The following is a 22,296-nucleotide window of genomic DNA, read 5'->3' on the forward strand; positions in this document are numbered from 1 at the left end:
ACACCTCTCACTTGTAAAATGTAATTCAGTCTAATACACTACACCTGACACCGGTTAGTATCAGTTTAGTATTTTACACTACTTTCTACAGCTGGTTCTTCTCACTTAACACTATGATAACTTGAGAAGATTTAACAGAAAATGCAGAAGAAAGGCAAATAAAGCCAAAATTATAGTAGTTAATGTCTAAGTTGATTGCTTGTCTGCTTACAGGACAGCACAGGCAAAATAATTTTGAAGACACTTACATCAACAACAGACCTTAAATAAGTTTGCTCTTCCTTTTGTCTGAATTGAAGCATAATTCAGCAGCAATTTCTTCTAAGAAACAGAAAATTACACTGCTCCTGGACTGCAAAACTTTCTCAGTCCCTATATGATTTTACTGCCACACCATTTTGTAAGGTAATATAAAACTTATCCTTAGGTACTACCATTTCTTCTGCTTATCATTAAAACTTGCCTTTAAAAGACAGCCTATTACAGCCTTCTGCCTAACAGGCTATTCAGCCACTAATTGTTTCTACCTGGAATGTAGAAGTCCATATTTTAAAACTGCAGGGACTAATGAGTCGGTAGTTATGCTTATACAGTATTGGTGGTGTGCACTGAAGTTCACAGCTAAAAATACAGGCTTAAAGACTTAAACTGAACAAATCTGGATATTAATTTCCTTACTACATTTAAAATTCAAGCAGCTAACATACTAACTTCTGCACGCCAATGTTCCTGCAGAATTTTTTTTTAAAAGAAGTATGCAAATGAATGACTTTTTCATAGCTAGCTAACATTTGAGATCAAATTAAACAGTAATGGCATAATATTCCTTCTGTACTCCCACTGGAGCCTATGTCTCACAATGGAGTTAGAGCCAGGTTTAGCTATTTTCCTTGAAGAAATATCCTACTATAAATTTTGCAGTTACTGTGGCTCACATGCGAACATGGCTTGAAATTAATACCATGGTTACACAGGGTTTAAAAAAAACCCCACAAAAACACCAAAACAAAACAAATCCCACCCAACTTATCTATTGAAAAGCTCTTGAATCAAGTAAAATCCACCAGCAATTAATCTAGACTTTCAAAGGTCCTCTCCCCAAATGTACACGTTTTAACGTGGGATGCGAACATGTTTCAACTGAAGTTGTGCCTTGCAATATTCTGGTAATTGATCAATATGAGTTAACACTACTGACAGAAAACTAAAAGCTGTAAAATTTGTCAATAGATGGCATTCTTCCTCAGTCATACACGTGTGCCTACAAAAGAATTTCACAGCAGCAGTTTGTTTTCAGCTACCTCACCAACTGCGGTCAACAATAAATATTACCTTCTTTCACTTCACAATGGTCCCAGAATTCCCTCCTGTATCACGGAATTGCCCAACCTGAACTACTGCATTAATTAGCTTTTCTTCATAAAGCACTTCTTGCTGTGTCATTGTTCAGACTATACGCAAAAGAAGATCAGTCGGTAATCACGCAGCACGCATTACTGCGCTAGTCATAAAATGTAAGCTACGCACACTGGCAAGCCCTTCTAATTACGTAAGGGAATGGATGCATAAAACTATGTTACAGAAATACTAATGTTCCAAAGGAAATTGCTCAAGTGTCAGGAAATGCCATAAATTGGGCTGCTGGTAACTTTAATTTTGCTCCTTGGTGCATATTCCTTCTACATTAAAGTAAGTATAAGATCATATTACCTTTCCATGAGATCCCTGCCAGAATACATAATAGTTTTAGCCCCCCAAAAGGGATATTTACTATATCCTCATCATTAAATGTACTCATATGTATGTAAGTATGCTTGCACACATTTCACGTCAACAAATTCCACACTAAATATATTGCTGATTTTCATTAGCAAGATAGGCTGAACATGTGAATACGCAGTGCTTAGCTTTTGAAATTTTGGTCTAGCTGAATTATCTGGCATCACACAGAACGCAGTTCTGTGGACAGGCATTCCAGTCTTCTTTACCCTCTTCATGAGCCACTATACAGTTTTTAACTTTTGTGACACATGAATACATCTTTCATTTCAAATAATTCTCAATATAGTCTCCAAAAAAGGTCCATTTTATATGCTGAGATAATGCTGACCTGGAGGAAAAAAAAAAAAACGGCAAGCCATAACAAACCAACTCACCCGAGAGGATTAATTTTGTTTGAATGGAAAAAAACAAACACCAAAAATCCCCAAAACAACATATCCCCCCCCCATCCAAATGTTTCCTAACACCCAATTACTAAATTTTGTGACATCTTAACATCTGTATGTAAGACTTACTTTTACAAGACCAACTATATTTGCAAAAGAACTATTACATTAAACAGAATGATTCACTCCCATATAGGTTGCCAGCACGACCATGTATTTTAGGACCACAGCACAGTTTTGCTTTTAAATTGAAGGCATATGTTATAACCAGAAGAAATTGTCTTCTCTCCAGACATTATCTTCTGTCAAGATGATGAGAGGAGGAGAGAGAGACATGGGGGAAGCGAGGGATGGGGGAAACAGCCATTATTTGCTAGACACCAGAGGAACTCTGAGACTCAAGTTCTGGAGGTGAGCATCCTTACCATTACAGATGCTTCTACTTTTCTACTTTCTCCCTTCCAGGCTCATTTCTTTTCTCCTCAGCTTCTGACACCTTCTACCCCTGCCCAATATTCTCCAGTGTCAACCTCTGTTAGGCTGTTTCCTCATCCTTTACCTGCCCTGGGCCCCAGTGGGGCACTGAGGGCACTGGGGAGCCTCTCTCCTTGCTCTGAAGTCCAGGGGTGCTGCACCTGCAGCTCCTAGCCCAGAGAAGCAATTACAAGGGATGTCCTCCTTAGTGAAGACGTAACAACCAGATTTGCATCAGCAGCCACTAATGCTTTTGAGTGCTTATACACCGATACCTACACAACAATTTTCAGATATTTTCCACATTTGATGAGAATTTATTTTTCAAAATAATGACAAACGGCACATGTCTGATCTCTGGACAGTGCTGAAGTCCCACACTTAACTTCAAGGTATGCAGCAATGAGAGCATCTGAAAACTTGGAAAATTGTTTTCACTTCCAACAAAACAATTTATTTGCCTGTAACATTCCTTGAGACTTTTTTTTTTTTTTTTTCCCCAAACTGTAAGTTCAAATTCAAATCAAAGTCGATACCTGGCATGGAAAATCTGAATAAAACACCATTAAAATAGCCAAATATGCTTTTTAACAAAGTAAATATTTAAAACAAAAAATCCTCATTTATCATCAAGGAACTTTAATAGAAGGTGTATCTGCCAGCTCCATATATATTATACACAAACAGAAAGTTTACAAGGACCAGCATTACTGAGTGATTTTGTATCCGATTAAGCATGCTATGTTGTCTTCTATTAAAGCTTCTGTATGTAGTAAGTTATCTTGCTTTTTTCCAGATGTAAGAGATGCACAATTACTGATACCAGCTTTTAGAAACATGGAAGTCAATAAGGTGTAATATTTGGAGAGCTGTAGACATGAAGTTCTACTATAGAGTCCTTCACTCCAGTATAAATTAAGTATTGGGACCCATGGATGCCTGAGATTAATTCCAAATTTAACTTGAAATGGCATCTCTCCCTGAGACAGAAAAATGTAACATTTTTTTTTTGACTGACCACCATGTTAGATCACAGAAATACATGTACAGTTACATTAGATTCTGAAGCTCAGTTTCTTGATGCGTCATGGCTAAGGAGCTTTAACTGTCAAGACAGTAAACAACTAGAAGTCAGAATTCTACCAGTTACACTGCACAGCTTATACCTGTAAACTAACCTTTGATATGGGATAGTCTATCCTACTGTAGAACAGATCTGTCTTCAGGCAACACAGAAGTTGAACTGAAATATTTTTCAAGCTTAAAATTTGTATTTAGAAAAAAAACAGACTATTTTAAAACACATAGCTCTCCATTTTTATGCTGCAAATTAATTTTACAAACAAAGCATCTCAAGACACATGATTTGAAGTGCACAATGATTGCATACACAAAAACATTACTTGCCTTCATATGGTGTGTCCGGAGGTCCTGCTATTTCTCCTCTTAATTCTGTAAAATTCTCATCTACAAGATCTACTTTAATTTGATTTTTGCTCGTCTTAAAAATAAACAGAGAAACAAAGAATTATAAGTAAGCATTTGACATACAGATTTTCTCCAAAATATGGTATTTTAAATTTTTAGAATAGCATTTTTAAAAAATATATATAAAGTCAAAAATAGTAACCTGAAGTGAATAGCTATCTTCCAGATGGAGTTTTACTTCACCAAAATAGACTATCGTGAAACATTAGAAATTTCAGTAATATTATTTATACTATTACTGAAACAAGCAAAAAAACCAGCAATAATATCCAAAGCTATATTTTTAAGCTGATTATATTTTAAAAAGACTGCGATCTTTCAAATCAGCCATTAATTCTACATATCTTAAACTATAAAATTAAATTGACAGAGTTACACATTGGTTTTTTTCGTGTTTAGAGCAATATAATTAATAATAGACATAATTGTCACTTTCACTGGAATATAGAAAGACTTCCCAAAATGGAGTGCTCACTATTTTTAAGCACTACGATGACCTAAACAGAATACTGTAGTCTTGCTTAAGATGATGTTTATGTTTAATACTTAGGTGTAAGGTACAATTTATTTATATGCTCAAATTTCACTGTCACCTCCTCAACATTTTCACACCCCACATCAACTTGCCTACAAAATAAAAAACACTGTATTTTGATACCAAAACACTCATATGTTTCCCAGAAACCGATTCTCAGAAGTGTTTAGCCAGAGCTACTCATTCCATTGACTTTGCTTTCCAGAGAGCAGTGTTAGTGAAATTCACACAAATCATCCAGCCAGTAACTTTCTTCAGGGATACAAAGCAAAATCTCCTTTTAGAAAGATACATCATTAAATTTTTAGAGGTAAGTAACTACAGATTTGTCCATTCTGCTAATTCTGTACACCATGCTTACTGAATTCGATGTTCTGGTTTTGTTGGGGTTTAAACCCATGGTTGCCATCAACTGGTTCTTGGATCTACCAAGGATGTGAACCATTAAGGATGCAGAATTCACTAACAACAGGTGGGAGATTACCTCTATTTCCTTCCTGTAAATGTTCTATAGATTCAGTCTCCCTCACCAAAGACGGTGGTCTTTTGACCAGAGATGCTCATAGATACAAAGAAAAATCAAAGTTTAAGTAAAAGTTTCATCATGCAAAACACCCTAATTAAAAGTTTCACTAATTAATCCAACAGTGATTTGGGAGCTTTTTACAACTACAGTTGCACGCATTTGTCTTTAAAACTTGGGTGAAACACAAAGCAGCACCTGAAACTGTAGGTTGAGGCAAAGTATTGCACTTCAAAAAAAAGATCCAACCATGCTACAAATAAAGAACACACCACGCACCTCCAAAATCAAAAGCCAGTTAAATACTAAACATAATGGTTCTGATTTACTAATTTGTATCTATAAACTAATTTATATCTATAACTAGCTTTTTGTTTTAAGCTTAACATCAGATCTTGCATTGTCTTTCATGACCTTACCTAAGACACCAGAGAAAGGAAGCTATTAACAGAACTGATGAAAATTATGTTTTTAAACATATTTTAGATTTATTTTCTTTTCTGCTACTGTTCATGTAAGTTGCCTGACCAGAGAGCAACCTAAACTGTTTTCTTTCAAAGCTTTGTTTCCATAATACTGAGCAGCAGACAGACTGTCCCACAAGACAGCTCTCCTGAACAGCCAGGCACTGAAAGAAACTCCCTCTCTGAATCCAAACTCAATCATAGACAACACATTCCTCTTGCATGCTTTCCTACCCCCACCTTAAGTTTTTTGCTCTCACTATCCCAACTGGCAGCTCATTCCACATCTCACAATTGTTAAAAGCTTTCTGAACTACAATTTAGGTTAAGTCATAATCTATTTACGCCCACCTGTGAAAGCACTGTTTCCTAGCTTCAACAAGTTTTTGAGTCTCGTATTTATTCCCCTCGCAAATTAAATGGTATTTATACTGAATTCCTTTTTCAGCCTTAATTTTGCTCTAAACAAGCTGAAGTTTTAACCTCGCCATACTGATTTTTTTTCTTTCTAATTTCTCCACTCTTGTCCCATGATCACCTAAATAGCCCTACATAAACACAAGTAGATGAAGTCTCAAGATCAGTGCCATGAACATTCTGTTGCACTCACTGAAAATACATCACAACCAGCATAACCTAAGATCAAATTTGCCTTCTTCTGTGGCAGCATGACACGAGGCTCGGATCAAGTGACGGAGTCCCAGCAAGGCTTCCTATCGAAGTTTTTGTCCTCTTCAGTCACTGCACTGTGCTTTCTCAGAAGTACTCATTACCTCTTAGTTCACAAAGCAGCACATTGGTTTAAATAACCAATATAGTTAACGAGTCACCAAAACTACCTGCTCAGGTAATGAAGTGATTCTGAGGTCTATTCAGGTTCTCCTGCTTTCCCTCTGTCCACTAGTAAGCTGTCAGCTTCTGGTAGGCTCCAAGCTGACAGCAAGAGTTCTTGTTCTTTACAAGTAAGCCCGTGACTTTCCATCTTGAGGACTGAAGCAATAGCAAAACAAATGAATTTCAGTGGCACAACCTATGGTTAACCCATGCTGTAGCTTGCTTAATTTTCTACTTAGCGTTTTACTTTTCTTCAGTGTCCTGCACACTGCTCTAGCAGCCTGGATATTTACAGAATCACAGAATGGTAGGAGTTGGAAGGGACCTCTGGAGATCATCTGGTCCAACTCCCTCACCAAAGCAGGTTAGCCTAGAGGAGGTCACACAGGAACACATCCAGTTTTGAGTATCTCCAGGGAAGGAGACTCCACAACCTCCCTGGGCAGCCTGTTCCAGTGCTCTGTCACCCTCAGAGTAAAGAAGTTCCTCCCATGTTCAAGCCGAACTTCCTGTGTTCCAGATTGTGCCCGTTGCCCCTTGTCCTGTCACTGGGCACCACTGAGAAGAGTCTGGTCCCATCCTCTTGACATACACCATTTAGATATTCATAAGTGTTGATAAGATCCCTTCTCAGTCTTCTCTTCTCCAGGCTAAAGAGCCCCAGGTCTCTCAGCCCTTCTTCATAGAAGAGATGCTCTAGCCCCCTAATCATCTTCGTAGCCCTCTGCTGGACTCTCTCCAGCAGCTCCTTGTCCTTCTTGAACTGGGGGGCCCAGAACTGGACATAGTACTCCAGGTGTGGCCTTACCAGTGCAGAGTAGAGTGGGAGGATAACCTCCCTCGACCTGTTGGCCACAGTCTTCTTAATGTACCCCAGGATGCCGTTGGCCTTCTTGGTCACACGGGCACATTACTGGCTCATGGTGATACTGTTATCCACCAAAACTCCCAGGTGCCTCTCTGCTGAGCTACTCTCAAGCAGGTCAACCCCTAACCTGCACTGGTACATGGGGTTATTCCTCCCTAAACCTTCATATTTGATTTCAATTAATATCACACTAGCTGTTTTTCACAACAAATCCTTCCTGACTCCACAAATTCGGTAACACACACACCCCCACCCCCTATTGCTAAGCTCAGTTTCTTGCAAGAGTCATTGACCCTGGTTCCCCCATTGGAGATGTCCGCTTTTATTACTACAGCTGTAGACATTTCCATACCCTTATCTCCTTTGCACAAAACCTTGAGGAAAAATGGCAGGCTGTATTACACTCTTTCAGTGTAAGGATTAATTTAATTTTGGCATCATGCTTAAATTCTACTATGTCTTCCACATAAGAAATGCATTTTTTTATTTACGTAGCTGAAGAACCTTTTTTATGCTATTCCAACAGGCTTTTCAAGGTGCAACTCAGCTTGACCTTGCCAATTCTTGCTTTTTCCTTCATCCCTGAAGCATATTTAAGTGTACTGAAGTGATTATTCATCCAATTAAATCTGGAGTGTTTTCCTACAATATTTCCCCTTAATGAGGATCAAATAGGATAAAATTACTGAATTTTAGCAGCTCTAACATAATAAACCCCTGGCCTCCACCGTAATCATCTGAACTGCCTCTAAAATATTACCAAGAGCAGAGTTCTCCAAAAGCATGCCTCTGACACTGACAATCTTAACACGGAATTTATGGATCAACTTGTGATCTCACAACACAAGTTCATTTTTTAAGAAGCAGTTCTTCTACAAAGACCTCATTATGCTTCCATACCAAGTCTAAAATAGCATCATGTTGTGTTGATTCAGTAACAATTTGGTAACTAAATCACTGAGCTAGCAATTCCTGAAATATGAGCCATGCCATCACCAGCAGCTTTTATTTCCATAATCTCAAAGAAGTTATATTCTGTAACAACACAATTCCCACTAGCATTTCTCACCAAAACAAAAACACCCCACCAACATCGAAATCCTTTTCTAGGAATCTACAAGTCCTACACTACCACCAGCAGAACTTCCCATCATCACATCTCAAAATTATTTTGATCAAGACTGACAAAAAAAAAAAAACCACCACCAGAAAGGAGTGTTAATGCAACATATTACATAAAGCATGATGCCATTCCTTCATCTTTATTTTTTCCTTCATATTCTAGTCAGATTATGCATAGCCTTTTTTTCTTTTTAAATGCATCCCCCACTTCACACTAGGGCTCTAATAAAAAGATTTGTCTCCTTTTAGACCATCTCAACTGCTGAGACTCTTTATGCATTGCTATAGTCATGCTTACTCAATTTTATTCTGCCTTGTGGAGACTGAACACAAGTGTGGAGATTAAACAAAAAAAAAAAAAAAGAGGCAGAAAAGTTGGGCAAGATTCATGTAAGGCACTTTCATCCGTTGCAAAAGCCTTATCTCTGAAAAGAAACCTAAAAGAATCAATCCTTCATGAAAAGTCATTCTGTGAGCATCTCCAGAAGACTGGACACTCAATCACATTTATCACAGTAGCTATTGATCAATAATATTTTGACTGGTCTCTGCCTGCCTCCTCTTAAAAAAAAAATCCAAAATTACACTGTCTAGCTTTATATCTAAGTATCTTCCTTGATATTGCTCGAATACACAAGCCACTCCAGCAGAAACTTTTTAAGAGTAAGTTTTGCCACTGTGAAGCCTTTATCACACCTCCTCTCCTACTAAAATCCTTTCAGAGCAGCTCTGGACCTTGTAATACTACTCTCAGCAGACAACAAGCTCTTCTGTTCTTCTCATTCACCATAGTCTACAGGCCTTAACAAGGAGTCCCTCATTAGAGGGGCCTGCCTTCTTTCTGCAACTAATCCACCCTTTCTCCTGAGCCTTCCATGTCATCTCCTTCTCTCTTCTCCAATCTGCCTTTAAAAAAAACCCAAACCAATCTTTTTTTTTTATGTGTTTTTCATGGCCTATTATCCTCTTCACTAGTCCAGTACCTCCACTCTTAAAAACTCAGTTTTCCTTCACAGAAGATAAAAAGCAGAGAACCAAGACAAAATTGTCACATATCAACACCACAAGAGCACATTAAAAAAAGATGATAAAAATTGCACTACTGTTCTAAACATTTATTTCCCACATACAAAATATTATTTACTACATTTACCAAAAAAATAAAATAAAATAAAATAAAAAAAATCTAAGTTTGATCCTGAGATAAGTCTACTTGCTGAAGACTGAAGGCCTTTTGTTTTAAGAGGCAGGAATTACAAGTGCATCAGAATTTTTTATGCTTTCTAAAAAGCCCCCAAATTATACAGTTATTTTGATAAGTAGGCTATCAGAAAAAAGGTAACCTCAAGTAATCAGCATAAACCCGCCCATTATCAGAGCTGGCAATGTACAGATAGATACTGGTAGGTTTAGACAAAAACATAGGAAAATGATGTTTTCAAGGGTTTTTTGGGTTGTTTTGTTTTTGTTTTTTTAAACTACATGGGCAGCAGTTTTTTTGACATCTACATTGAACCTTCTCAAGTGGAAGGAAAAAACCAAAACCCCCCAAAATCCCTCGCACTTCCATGTCAACCACTGCTACAAAACACATTATAAACTTAATACCAGATAATGATGGCATACAAAAAAGAAATTTTGCATAAGGTAATTCTAGAACCAACCAGCTCTAGTCTTCCTCTATAACATTATCTTAACATTAGACCTTGGATCCCTGCATAATAAAGTTACTCTAAAGAAATGTAACAGGCCAAATGCTCCACTATGTATCCATTAGCATACATACTATATTTTAAACTGTTGTGGTCAGAACAAAAATGGAAAAGAAACTATGTTTAACAATATTAATAGCTTCAATTATTCTTTTTAAGAAAGTAACATGCTTAAAGTAGTGTCAAAACAAATTATTACTTGTACGTTCTAAGTGCATCTGTCACACCTTACATATTCAGATACCATGTGCAAAATTAACATCAAATATCTTTAGGTATAAATGCTGAGATGGCAAATAAGGATTTATAAAAACAAAAAACAACACATACACAAACAAAACACACCCTACTTCAAACAGAATTAATTTGGAATTTAAAACCCACTAGTTATCTCTGAACAACTGTATAAAACAAAACCAACCCACAAAATCATGCTATTCCATATGGCAATTCACTATCTGTAGCCTGCGATTTTATAGGTCTCAGGACATAATTTTCCTCCATACTCTATACTGGATAAAGCACTACTATTTCCTGTTAATTTACAGAAAATAACTCACAGAAAACTCTAGAAACATATGGATATTAAAAAAACCACCCCCACACACAAAAAAAAAAAACAACAAAAACAAGAGAAAAACCCTAACTCAAAAAGACACACAATATAAATTATGTGTATAGACAAACAAGTCTAGTTGCAATAAAAGCAGCTAAGTATTAAAACTCTGTAACCATTTAGTGCTTTAAGACTAGCAACTTACACATTAACGAAAAGTTTTAAGAAGTGACAAAAATGCTAAAGAACATACATGCCAAGATTTGAACTAAGACTAAGGAATAAATTTGAAAAATTTCTCCAAAACTTTCTCAACCAAGGACAAAGTCCACTAGCTTGGGAGGGAGGGTGTGCATTTAAAATAAAATGTTTTCTATCACTATTTCCCAATAACACCAACAAATTACTTTTTAATTTATCTTTCAGAGAGAATTTTTAAATTATTGTTTGATTCCTCTACAAGGTAAACCGGCAGTACGCTTTTTAACCCACCTAAAATCTAATCAAAGTTTAATTACTTCTTTAATAGAGCTATGACTTACAAATGTAAAGCAGGTACTTTTGAACATTCAAACATTTTATACTGACACTATAAGGATCAATGTTTAATAAGCCAAATTAAGTAAGAAATATTTCATGCTAGTCTGAAACCATGCTAGCAAAACTAACCTCCAGTACTGTCCTGGTTTGAGCTAAGATAGAACCAATGCTCCATTCAGTGATTTTACTTTTCAGCCAAGTCTCTTCTAAGTAACTGTGCTTCTTAAATCAACAGCATGTTTTTCCAAACAGTGTCTGCTTCTAGTACCAATAGTGATTGATTAGTTTAGAGTTAATACCAAGGAATGGGATGCAGAGAGGCTCTTGCTCATACTTGCTCCTACAGCAACCAAGGTCATTGCTAAATCCTGTGCCCCACAGGAAGTGCTGTAAGTGAAAGGGGTGTAAGTAAGTTAAAAAGTCACACCTGCGGGGAGGGACAGACAGGACAGGTGACCCAAATCTGACCAACTAAATATGCCATCCCAGACATGTCATATTCAGTACAAAGCTGAGGGCTCACAAGAGTTAAGCCAGCTTTTTCCATGGCCAGGTCTGAGGAGGACTCCAACTTCCATCCTGATCCATGTATACCTGAATCCAGTTCCCATCAGCCATCAAGTCCAGCCTGGGACTTCCCCAGTGCCAGCTCTGCAGCACCAGTGGTGATGCGTTGTCATCAGGGAGTTGGGTTCAATATTTGTTTTTTACATATTTCATTATTTTCTTATTAATATTTTCTTTTATTGTTATTGTTTCATTAAAGCTGTTTTAGTTTTCCAACCCATAAGTCTCTCTCCCTTGCTCTCTCTCCCTTCCTCTTCTGGGAGTGGAGAGGGGTTAACAGAGAGCATCCGTCATTCGTTAGTGGCTGGCCCAGCCTCAACCCATGACAGGTATTATAAAGCTACTGACGTCCCATAAAACTCTTCTTACCCTTCCTTGCATTTTACATTCTGCCACAACATTCCTACTTTACACCAAAATCTGACACAAACATATCTCGACAGTTACAGAAAAAGATCATCTGATTGACTATCATAATGCAATCCATAATGCTATTTTTGCAAAAGGCTGAGTCAACATAACTATTGAGCAGAAAACTCCAACCTTTTAGTAGCAGTTTACTCCATCAAACAATTATTTAAATTAATAACTTCAAAAACAAAACCATGTTCATTCTTATCCTATTTACCAACACCTTGCAAATTATAGAATGGTTTGGGTTGGAAGAGACCTTCAAGACCATCTCGTTCCAAACCCCCTGCCATGGGCAGGGACACCTTCCACTAGACCAGGTTGCTCAAAGCCCCATCCAACCTGGCCTTGAACACTGCCAGGGAAGGGGCAGCCACAGCTTCTCTGGGCAACTTGTGTCAGTGTCTCACCACCTCCCACAGGAAAGAACTTCTTCCCCATATCTAATCTAAATCTCCCCTCTTTCAGTTTGAAACTGTTACCCCTCATCCTATCGCTACACTCCCTGAACAAGAGTCCCTCACAATCTCTCCTGCAGACCCTCTTTAAGTACTGGAAGGCTGCTAGAAGGTCTCCTCGGAGCAGTCTCTTCTCCAGGCTGAACAATCCCAGCTCTCTCAGCCTGTCCTCACAGGGGAGGTGCTCCGGCCCCCATATCACCTTCATGGCCCTCCTCTGGACCTGCTTCAGCAGGTCCACGTCTGTCTTGTGCTGGGGGCCTCAGAGCTGGACGCAGTACTGCAGGTGGGGTCTCACCAGAGCGGAGCAGAGGGGGAGAATCCCCTCCCTCAACCTGCTGGCCACGCTTCTTTTGATGCAGCCCAGGATGCGACTGGCTTTCTGGGCTCTGAGCGCACATTGCTGGGTCATACTCAGTTTTTCATCCACCAGCACCCCAAGTCCTTCTCCCCAGGGCTGCTCTTGATCCACTCATCACCCAACCCGTATTTGTGTTTGGGATTGCCCCAGCCCAGGTGCAGGACCTGGCACTTGGCCTGCAAATCTGTGGATAAATATTCAAATTAATTTTGTTTTGCCACAATTGCCACATTATTATCTCTTTTGCTACAGTATCATTAACTCTCTCAACTTAGTCCAAATGATTCCGCTCTCTCCCCTTCACTGGTATGCCAGAAAGGGAGGATCCCAACAAAAGCTCACCTCTCGGGCTGCTGTCTAAGACAACTAACAAAAGCTCACCTCTTGGGCTGCCCTCTAAGACAGCTACCAGCCTCTCCTCTCATCCCCCGGCCTTTTCTTTTCAAACCAACACTCTACCTTCTTAACCCTTTGCTACCCCAAAGTAGCTCAGGATAAGTAAATTGCATCCGCTTAGCTCCCTCTTTTGCAAGATATGGGAAAACAACAAAAAGGCAGGATATATCATTCTACTAGGAAGCAAAATACAGGACACTGTCCTGCAGCAAAATGGCAAATTCAACTTCAAAACTATTGAGGTCTAAAATTGTTGATTCTCCCCACTCTACCCTGTCACAAAGAGCTAGCAAATAGGGCATAGTTCAATACTTTGGAAGCATTCCTTCAGTCTCACTCCAGATTAAAAGCCAGAAACTAGTGTAGCTCCAGAGCTTGAGCTTGTTATTTTTAAGAGAAGCAGGAATGCCACACAATTACCACAGCCAGGGCTATGAAGTACAGGCACTGCACTATCAGTCGAGATCAGCAGATCACATTTACATTCTCAGAGAGTGCTCTTGCTGACCTTCAAAGCACAGAGCCACACTCATCTGTGAAACAACCAAATGTTTGGGGCAGGGCAAGGAGAAGAGAGGAAACAAGTCTGTTTGAAGCACATTAAAGAGCAGCTTTCCTAGTTAAGAAAAGGTCAATACAAAGAAATGCCTTTTCTTAAAACGCTCCCGCATTCTTTGACCCTACTATCAATTCTGGACTTGAAGTTCTTTCACATTTCACATTCTATTTCATCTCACTGTATTCACATGTATTTTCTAGAGTTATGCCTGTTTTAGTAAAAATATGCGAGATCATTTTTGCATACTTTTTTTTTCCATTTACTGAACAATATACTATGTTACTAATATATAACTTGTACTTTAATATATCTAAGGAGCTACAAATAGGAATACTGTGTGAATTCTGTAGTACTGGTAACAGATTAGAATTTTCATATTTATCACAGTTTTACTTATCAAATGCATCTTGATAAGATTCGTTAATAAAATGTCTTAACAAGAGACTAAACCTGTGCCCATCTTCAAATTCTTATTATTACATGCGTCCACATACAAGAACTATATACTGGCAGGGATTTTCATTTTTCCTGTCAGAACACAAAACATCTCAAATACTAAAAACATCTTCATTTGGCAAGAGTTAGACCTGAAGCATCAACAAGTTTTAGCAAAACTTTTTTTAAGGTACCTAAATACCTATTCTTGTTAACATTCAGCTGTTAAAACATCACTCTACCAAAAAACATAAGAGACTATACTTCCACGGCAATTTAAGCCAGTCTAACAGCCGCCAAGGTCCTACTGTCCTCCTGGTTCTGGTAGAGCCAGGTTCTGTCTTTGATGTAAAACAACTGAAAAAGAGGGGGCAGGATTTTGCACAAGTGTTCATACAACTGCACAGCAAAATACCTGAATTAAAACTATCTTAGTAAGAAACTTCTTTCATTTTAACCCAGCTCCCTGATTTGATTCACCACAAAACATTTCAAGCAAGAGAAGCTGCACAAAAGTGGGAAGAGGAGACCAGGCTGCAGGAGGAACGTGACACTGCTGCTTGGCACTGCCTTAGGACAACTTCAAAGAATTTTACAGCTTCAGCTCTAGCGTCTAAACTATTTCTGACAAAATCGCTGCACCAGTCACGGACATGCAGAGGTTTAACTGAACAGCTATGCTGGCATAAGCCCTAAGTGCAGTTATACATTCATTCCTTGTCTCACTAAGGGACAGCGTGGTTAAACTGGTAAAGCTATGCCGTGAAAGCTGTATACCTAAAAGCATACTTACACTCCTGTACTGGTGTAAGGGCCCCTACACACCATAGGCTGTGTCTGGCTATGCAAGATATTTACAGTCCCTAGGAGCATTAATCATGGGCAGAAGTTGCCCAAACTTAATCTGAGTGCCGCTGAGAAACTCAACATCAGAATGGGCACAGCGCAAGGGACTCCTGTTCTGGATAACCCCATTCAGGAAAGCCTAAATGAGCAAACAGGTTTGCAGGATGCAAGATGCATTTTCCTTATCTTTTATGCACAGTTCTGTCTTTGATGCAAAACAACTGAAAAACCCTGCAGATAAAGTATGCTTTAATAATCAGTTTGAACCATACTTTGAATTAGTCATTCTATAAGCAGATTCTGCAGCCAATTCTGTAAGTCTACCCTACTTAGGTTGCTAGTAATTCTACATACAGAGGAATCGCAGGATTCGCTCACTTTAAATTGATTACGGTAATTCACTCACAGTCCCAGAGCCTGAAGACTTGCAGAAATAGCTCAGAACAGTTTTTCTGTACTAGCTTCCCATATGGACACCCTTATTCCAAAGTGGGAGGGCTTACCTAAACACTGTGAAGGCTCTAAGAGCTTCCAGAAAGGAAAAACAACACAGCTACCATGATTTCCATTTGTATATGCTACTTTACTTCACAATAGCCTCCTGTACTAAAACACATCCTAACACAGCAAAAACTTGAACAGATTTTCTCACAGTTCACTTTCAGCTAAAAATAAAAAGCAATGCATATTTGGTTTGAACTAAACTACCTATTTAAGTAAAACACGGACAAAAGCATTTGTGGGTTTGGTTTTTTCCCCTCCCCTCCTTCATAAAACTGTACAAACGTATTTTAGAATCTGAAGGCACATCACTTCAAACCTTGATTTTCTAAAGTAACTAGACTTATACAATCATCTTTCCTTTCCCAATGAACTGTTGATCTTACTGGCTAATAATGAATAGAAATTATTAGCTTCCTACGTGTCTTGTGACAACAGATAAAGGTGGACCCCCTAGTAGGGTTCCAACAGAAGAATGACACACAGTATGAGCCCAGCTCTCTTAGACATAAGCATAGCCAAATTGGAGTTATATCATACGACTGACTGAGTTTCATGGTGTCCAATAAAGCACAAGTGCTGAACGAAGCTGCTTCGGTAGCCAGGGATAGTCACAACATTGCTCTCCTGTGTGGACACTTCAAAGACTAGAGAGGAGCAATCCATGCCTTGGTACAAATCCGTTATGACACACTAGAATAACAGACACAGATCTGGTCCTCAAAGAAGGTTATTTTTGCTGCTCATAGAGGTACTTTATTTATTATGCAGATACTATTTTACGAAATACTCATGGCAAGAATATTCAAGTGCTCCCAACTCAAATACTACAAATATTATTACTGATATAATCTGAAGGGAAAATGCTAGGCAAATCAGGAGTGCAAAAGTGGACTACATCCCTACAGTGTCTTACAGAATACTATTTCTCAAAATGCACACCTTCCGCCATAAAAGAACTAAATTGCTTATTCTCCTTATTTAAATTGCAGCCAAGTTTTACCTCTTTTGTCAGAGACAAAAAAGGTAGCCTGCATATTAACAATAAAGTTTAACCAAAAGCTTTTTCTCAATTTAATATCAGCAGCAATTATTAGTGTAAAAGTGATGAAGTACAGTAATGACAACAATTCTTACTAGGATTATGAAACAAGCCAGAAAACATTTAACAGGTGAATAATTAAATAACTACACTAAGTACTTGCACTAGTTTAACGCAGCTGAAAGACCATTAAACAACTCAGGACTGGACTGCTAACCAGCACTTTCTTGCAGTTTACAGTTACACAAGTTTACTATGATAAAATGTTAACTTTATTTAAATTTCATACTGAGTAAAGCAAACTAACCTTCGGACTCGTACACTTCTTTCCTATTAAAGCCAAACTCCTGGAAACAAGCACAGAAGAATGAATGGGAGACTGAGAAGGTCAAAGGATTGGCTAATGCCTACTATCCCTTAGGTCCACAAAGAGTTGTGGTCAGAAAGTACCATCTAGTAGCTGCAGCCTAACCCCTCATCCTAAACTGACTAACCCAGCCCTGTAATCCATGACTGCTCTCTTTCCTCGTTTTTTTAAGATATTACCAAAGACACCCAAATGAGTCTGACTCCAATGGAGACCAAGGGTTTTTTTCCTGTTTTCCACTTACTCCCCAGGATTCTGCTTACTGATATGCAGACCATTCACTAGAAATCTGGACTCAAGTGGATACATGTTAACCTGAAAAAATGCCATTAACTGAACACAAGAATGAACCACAGATCTTGCCTTCCCTGCACAAATACTCCAACTACCAATACTTGGCCAATTTGTAGTCATATTGTCACTAACATTAAATGTGTGATTCAAAATACTTAACATATAAGTAATATTCATAATAGCAGTGCTTATTAGTAGCTATGTAATACTGATCTTAAAAGGGCAATGGTATTACATTTGTAGAACTTGAAAAACAGCTGCATGGTTCAGACAAACAGCCATAAAAGTCCAAGCAAACCAACAATTCAGAAAGATCACCTTAGAACTGAGAATAATAAGCAGTTTTCTTAAAACTTCCTAGTAAATGCATTTTGATTTGAGCCAACTATTCCTTAGTTGAAAATGATTTGACTTTAGTTAAAAGTGACTTATGGACAAAATCACTTGAAGGCAAAGACCTACAGATCCATTCTGCATTATTTCCCACTACAAACTGGAAGATATAACCAAATACACCATAGACAGAATTAAAAAAAAACCACAAAGATGCAGAGTAATTACAGTTCAGTATCGTTTTTATATAATTATAGGCAACGGGTCTAAACCTTGTCTTGCCTAAAATCATAGGCATGGCTGAAAATACACAGTAGACAAAATTCTTTTTGGCATTGTACAAAGGATTTCAAACAACTATTTTAAAATTAAGATGATCTTAACATTTCAGAGAAATACAGCTTAAAGAAGCATTATGGATCTCATTTGTTCTACCTTCAGGGTTCCACCCCAGAACTTTTTCAACCTAAAAACCCTGACAGCTTTGCATCTACCAGAAAAACCCAGGCTCTGATTTGAAGAGAATTCATTATTGTCTTACAATAGTGGAAACCTCTGAACTAAAAAGCAACAGTCTGCTTTAAAATTCTTCAATTTGTTTACAGGGGAAAGTTTTACCAGGTATGGCCATGGAGTTGGAGCCTCTGTCTGTAGGTTTTCTTTCACAAACAGAAAAAACACAGTAATTAAAAAACAAACTTATACTAGAAATACAGAATCATGCAGGAGATGACACCTGGGCGGCCTCTGGTCCCACCTCCTGCTCAGAGCAGGTTGCTCAAGAACTTGTTGAGTTTTGAAGATCTCGAAGGACAGAGAGTCCAGCCTCTCGCTAGTCAACCTGTTTAAATGTTTGACTATGTCTTGGTTTGAAAGACAGGTGTCTGCTGAGGAAGGCAGGAGCCTCCCTGGAAATGGAAAATGCAACCCCCTTCCCTCCAAATTATTATAATTTTGAAATTAAGGGGCCTTCAGGCCAAGATATGGAGAATAGGAATAACAGTTCTTTACTAATATATATATAACACAAGGCAGGAAAAAAAAACAACCCACTGGTTTACACTGACAGAGTCAGAAATACAACCTGACACCCTGTTAGGGTGGCAGTAGCAGTCCGATAAGATGATGGCTGCAGTCCTCCTGAAGTGATGGATGTAGTTCTGTTGAAGCAGCGATCTTGTAAAGGGGTCTGGTCTTCCTCCAAAGGTCCAGTGGTAGGTAGGTAGCTCTTGTCCTCTGGAACTCCAGTGGGGGAAAAAACTCCTCTGGGAATCCAGTGGAAGGAGGCCGCTAGGGTGTTCGAGACCTGAGGTTTTACTTAGCATGGAATGCTTGGCTCCTTCCCCCCAGGCGGAGCATCTCACAATGGGATGGGGAGTCGTGAGGCAGTTCCTTGATGGGCCATTGACAGGAGATAGTCCAGGAGTGAGAGTTATCGATGGGTCAGGCGATAAGGCACTGTTGTGCCCATTAACAGAAGATAGTCCAGAGCGGGGAGGCAGGGAGCACCGTCCCCCCACCTGGTCTCAACAGCTCCTGAAGATGGTAATAGAATACTTTTTTGGGCACATCTTACACTGTAACCTAGGACATAATCCACCCCTTATTCTATTACCATCTACACCATACCCAACTCAATGCCCCCTTACAGATACATATATACACAATGAAACCTCACACATAGTTCTCACTTAAAATTAGGTCTCCTTGTAGTACACAACGGGTTTCCCCATTTTTCTGCATTACCCACCAAGTGTAACCAGGTCCTTGAGCAAAAACAACCCCACGGAGGGGTGTGTCTTTGCCTGACGTGGAATTAATCCAAACAGTCTTTCCTAACATACCTCTCGTGTGTACCACAGGGACTTTATCTCGGTCCACTACGTGCAAGGGTCCAGACTGGGCGGGACCAGCTCAACTGATGGACCCTCAGGTATTGACCATCCAGGTGGTCTTTGCTAAGTTCAGTTCCCAATTTTTGAAAGTCCCCCCTCCAAGTGCTTTTAGGGTAGTCTTAAGTAGTCCGTTGCACCGTTCAACTTTCCTGGCAGCTGGTGCATGATAAGGGATATGATATATCCATTCGATTCCATGTTCTCTGGCCCAAGTGCTTATGAGGCTGTTCTTGAAATGTGTCCCGTTGTCTGACTCTATTCTCTCAGGGGTGCCATGTCTCCAAAGAACTTGCTTTTCCGGGCCCAAGATGGTGTTCCGGGCAGTAGCATGAGGCACAGGGTAGGCCTCCAGCCATCCAGTGGTTGCTTCCACTATGGTCAGCATGTAGCACTTGCCTTGGCGGGTTTGGGGAAGAGTGATGTAGTCAATTTGCCAGGCTTCCCCATACCTGTACTTCGACCATCGTCCACCGTATCACAGAGGCTTCACCCGCTTGGCCTGCTTGATCGCAGCGCAGGTCTCGCAGTCGTGGATAACCTGGGAGATACTGTTCATGGTTAGATCCACCCCCTGGTCTTGTGCCCATTTATAAGTGGCCTCTCTGCCTTGATGGCCTGAGGCATCATGGGCCCATCGAGCTAAGAACAACTCTCCTTTATGTTGCCAATCTAAGTCTATCTGGGACACCTCTATTTTCGCAGCCTGATCTACCTGTTCGTTGTTATGGTGTTCTTCATTAGCCCGACTCCTGGGGACATGAGCATCTACATGACGGACCCTCACAGGTAGCTTCTTTACCCGAGTGGCAATATCCTTCCAGTCATCAGCAGCCCAGATTGGTTTTCCCCTATGCTGCCAGTTGGCCTTTTTCCACCTTTCCAGCCAGCCCCAGAGAGCATTGGCTACCATCCACGAATCAGTATAAAGGTAGAGCTTTGGCCACTTCTCTCTTTCAGCAATGTCCAGGGCCAGTTGAACGGCTTTGAGTTCAGCAAGTTGACTTGATCCACCTTCTCCTTCAGTAGCTTGTGCGACCTGTCGTGTGGGGCTCCATACGGCTGCTTTCCACTTCCGGTTCATCCCTACGATGCGACAGGAACCGTCAGTGAAAAGAGCATATCGTGTTTCCTCTGCTGGTAGTTGGTTGTACGGTGGAGCTTCTTCAGCCCGCGTCACTTGTTCCTGCTCCTCTTTGTCAGTGAGGCCAAAGTCTTCACCTTCCGGCCAGTTCATAATTATCTCCAAAATCCCAGGGCGATTTGGACTTCCAATCAGGGGCGCTTTGTGATGAGGGCAATCCATTTGCTCCATGTGGTGCTGGTGGCATGGTGGGTAGAGGGAACCTTTCCTTTAAACATCCACCCCAGTACCGGTAGTCGGGGTGCCAGGAGGAGTTGTGCTTCCGTGCCAAACACCTCCGAGGCAGCTTGGACTCCTTCATAGGCTGCTAGGATTTCCTTCTCTGTGGGAGTGTAGTCGGCCTCAGACCCTCTATAACTTCGACTCCAGAATCCCAGTGGTCGGCCACGAGTCTCTCCAGGCACCTTCTGCCAAAGGCTCTAGGACAAACCATTGTTCCTGGCTGCAGGGTAGAGCACATTCGTCACCTCTGGTCCCGTCCTGACTGGGCCAAGGGCTACCGCATGAGCGATCTCCTGCTCGATTTGGGCAAAGGCTTGTTGCTGTTCAGGGCCTCAGCGGAAATCGTTCTTCTTGTGGGTAACCAGGTACAGAGGGCTCACAATCTCACTCAGGAATGTGCATTCTCCAAAAACCTATGGCGCCTAGGAAAGCCTGTGTTTCCTTCTTGCTGGTTGGTGGAGACATCGCGGTGATCTTATTGATGACCTCGGTGGGAATCTGACGCCGTCCATCTTGCCACTTTACCGCCAGGAACTGGATCTCTTGGGCAGGTCCCTTGACTTTGCTCTTCTTGATGGCAAAACCAGCTTCCAGGAGAATCTGGATGATCTTCTCTCCTTTCCCAAATACTTCCATTGCCATGTTCCCCCACACAATGATGTCATCAATGTACTGCAGATGTTCCGAAGCTTCACCCTTTTCCAGTGCAGCCTGGGTCAGTCAATGGCAGATGGTGGGACTGTGCTTCCACCCCTGGGGCAGTCGGTTCCAGGTGTACTGTACACCCCTCCAGGTGAAGGCAAACTGAGGCCTGCATTCTGCTGCCACAGGAATGGAGAAAAAAGCATTGGCAATGTCAATAGTGGCATACCACTTCGCTGCCTTGGACTCCAGCTCGTACTGGAGTTCCAGCATGTCCGGCATGGCAGCGCTCAACGGTGGAGTCACTTCATTCAAGCCACAATAGTCCACAGTCAATCTCCATTCTCTGTCAGACTTGCGCACAGGCCAAATGGGGCTGTTGAAGGGTGAGTGGGTCTTGCTGACCACCCCTTGACTCTCCAGCTCGCAGATCATTTTGTGGACGGGGATCACGGCATCTCGATTCGTCTGATACTGCCGGCAGTGCACTGTCGAGGTGGCAATTGGCACTTGTTGCTCTTCCACCTTCAGGAGTCCTACTG

The 22,296-nt window shown here is 40.4% G+C and overlaps 1 protein-coding gene across 4 annotated transcripts in view; it reads right to left on the reverse strand.

Moving 5' to 3' along the window:
• Window positions 1-22,296, reverse strand: part of UBE2K (ubiquitin conjugating enzyme E2 K) — a 49,842-nt gene that overhangs the window by 18,975 nt on the left and 8,571 nt on the right. For 3 of the 4 annotated variants that reach the window (XM_086463892.1, XM_086463890.1, XM_086463889.1), the window contains exon 2: window positions 4,050-4,143. The exons of the other annotated variant lie outside the window; for it this stretch is intronic. In XM_086463892.1, the coding sequence (XP_086320018.1) occupies window positions 4,050-4,143 (94 nt within the window). The remainder of the gene's footprint in view (window positions 1-4,049; window positions 4,144-22,296) is intronic. 4 annotated transcript variants of the gene reach the window in all.

The sequence above is a fragment of the Leptosomus discolor genome, chromosome 4 (genome assembly GCF_034619465.1).
Source record: "Leptosomus discolor isolate bLepDis1 chromosome 4, bLepDis1.hap2, whole genome shotgun sequence".
Classification (NCBI taxonomy): Eukaryota; Metazoa; Chordata; class Aves; order Leptosomiformes; family Leptosomidae; genus Leptosomus; species Leptosomus discolor.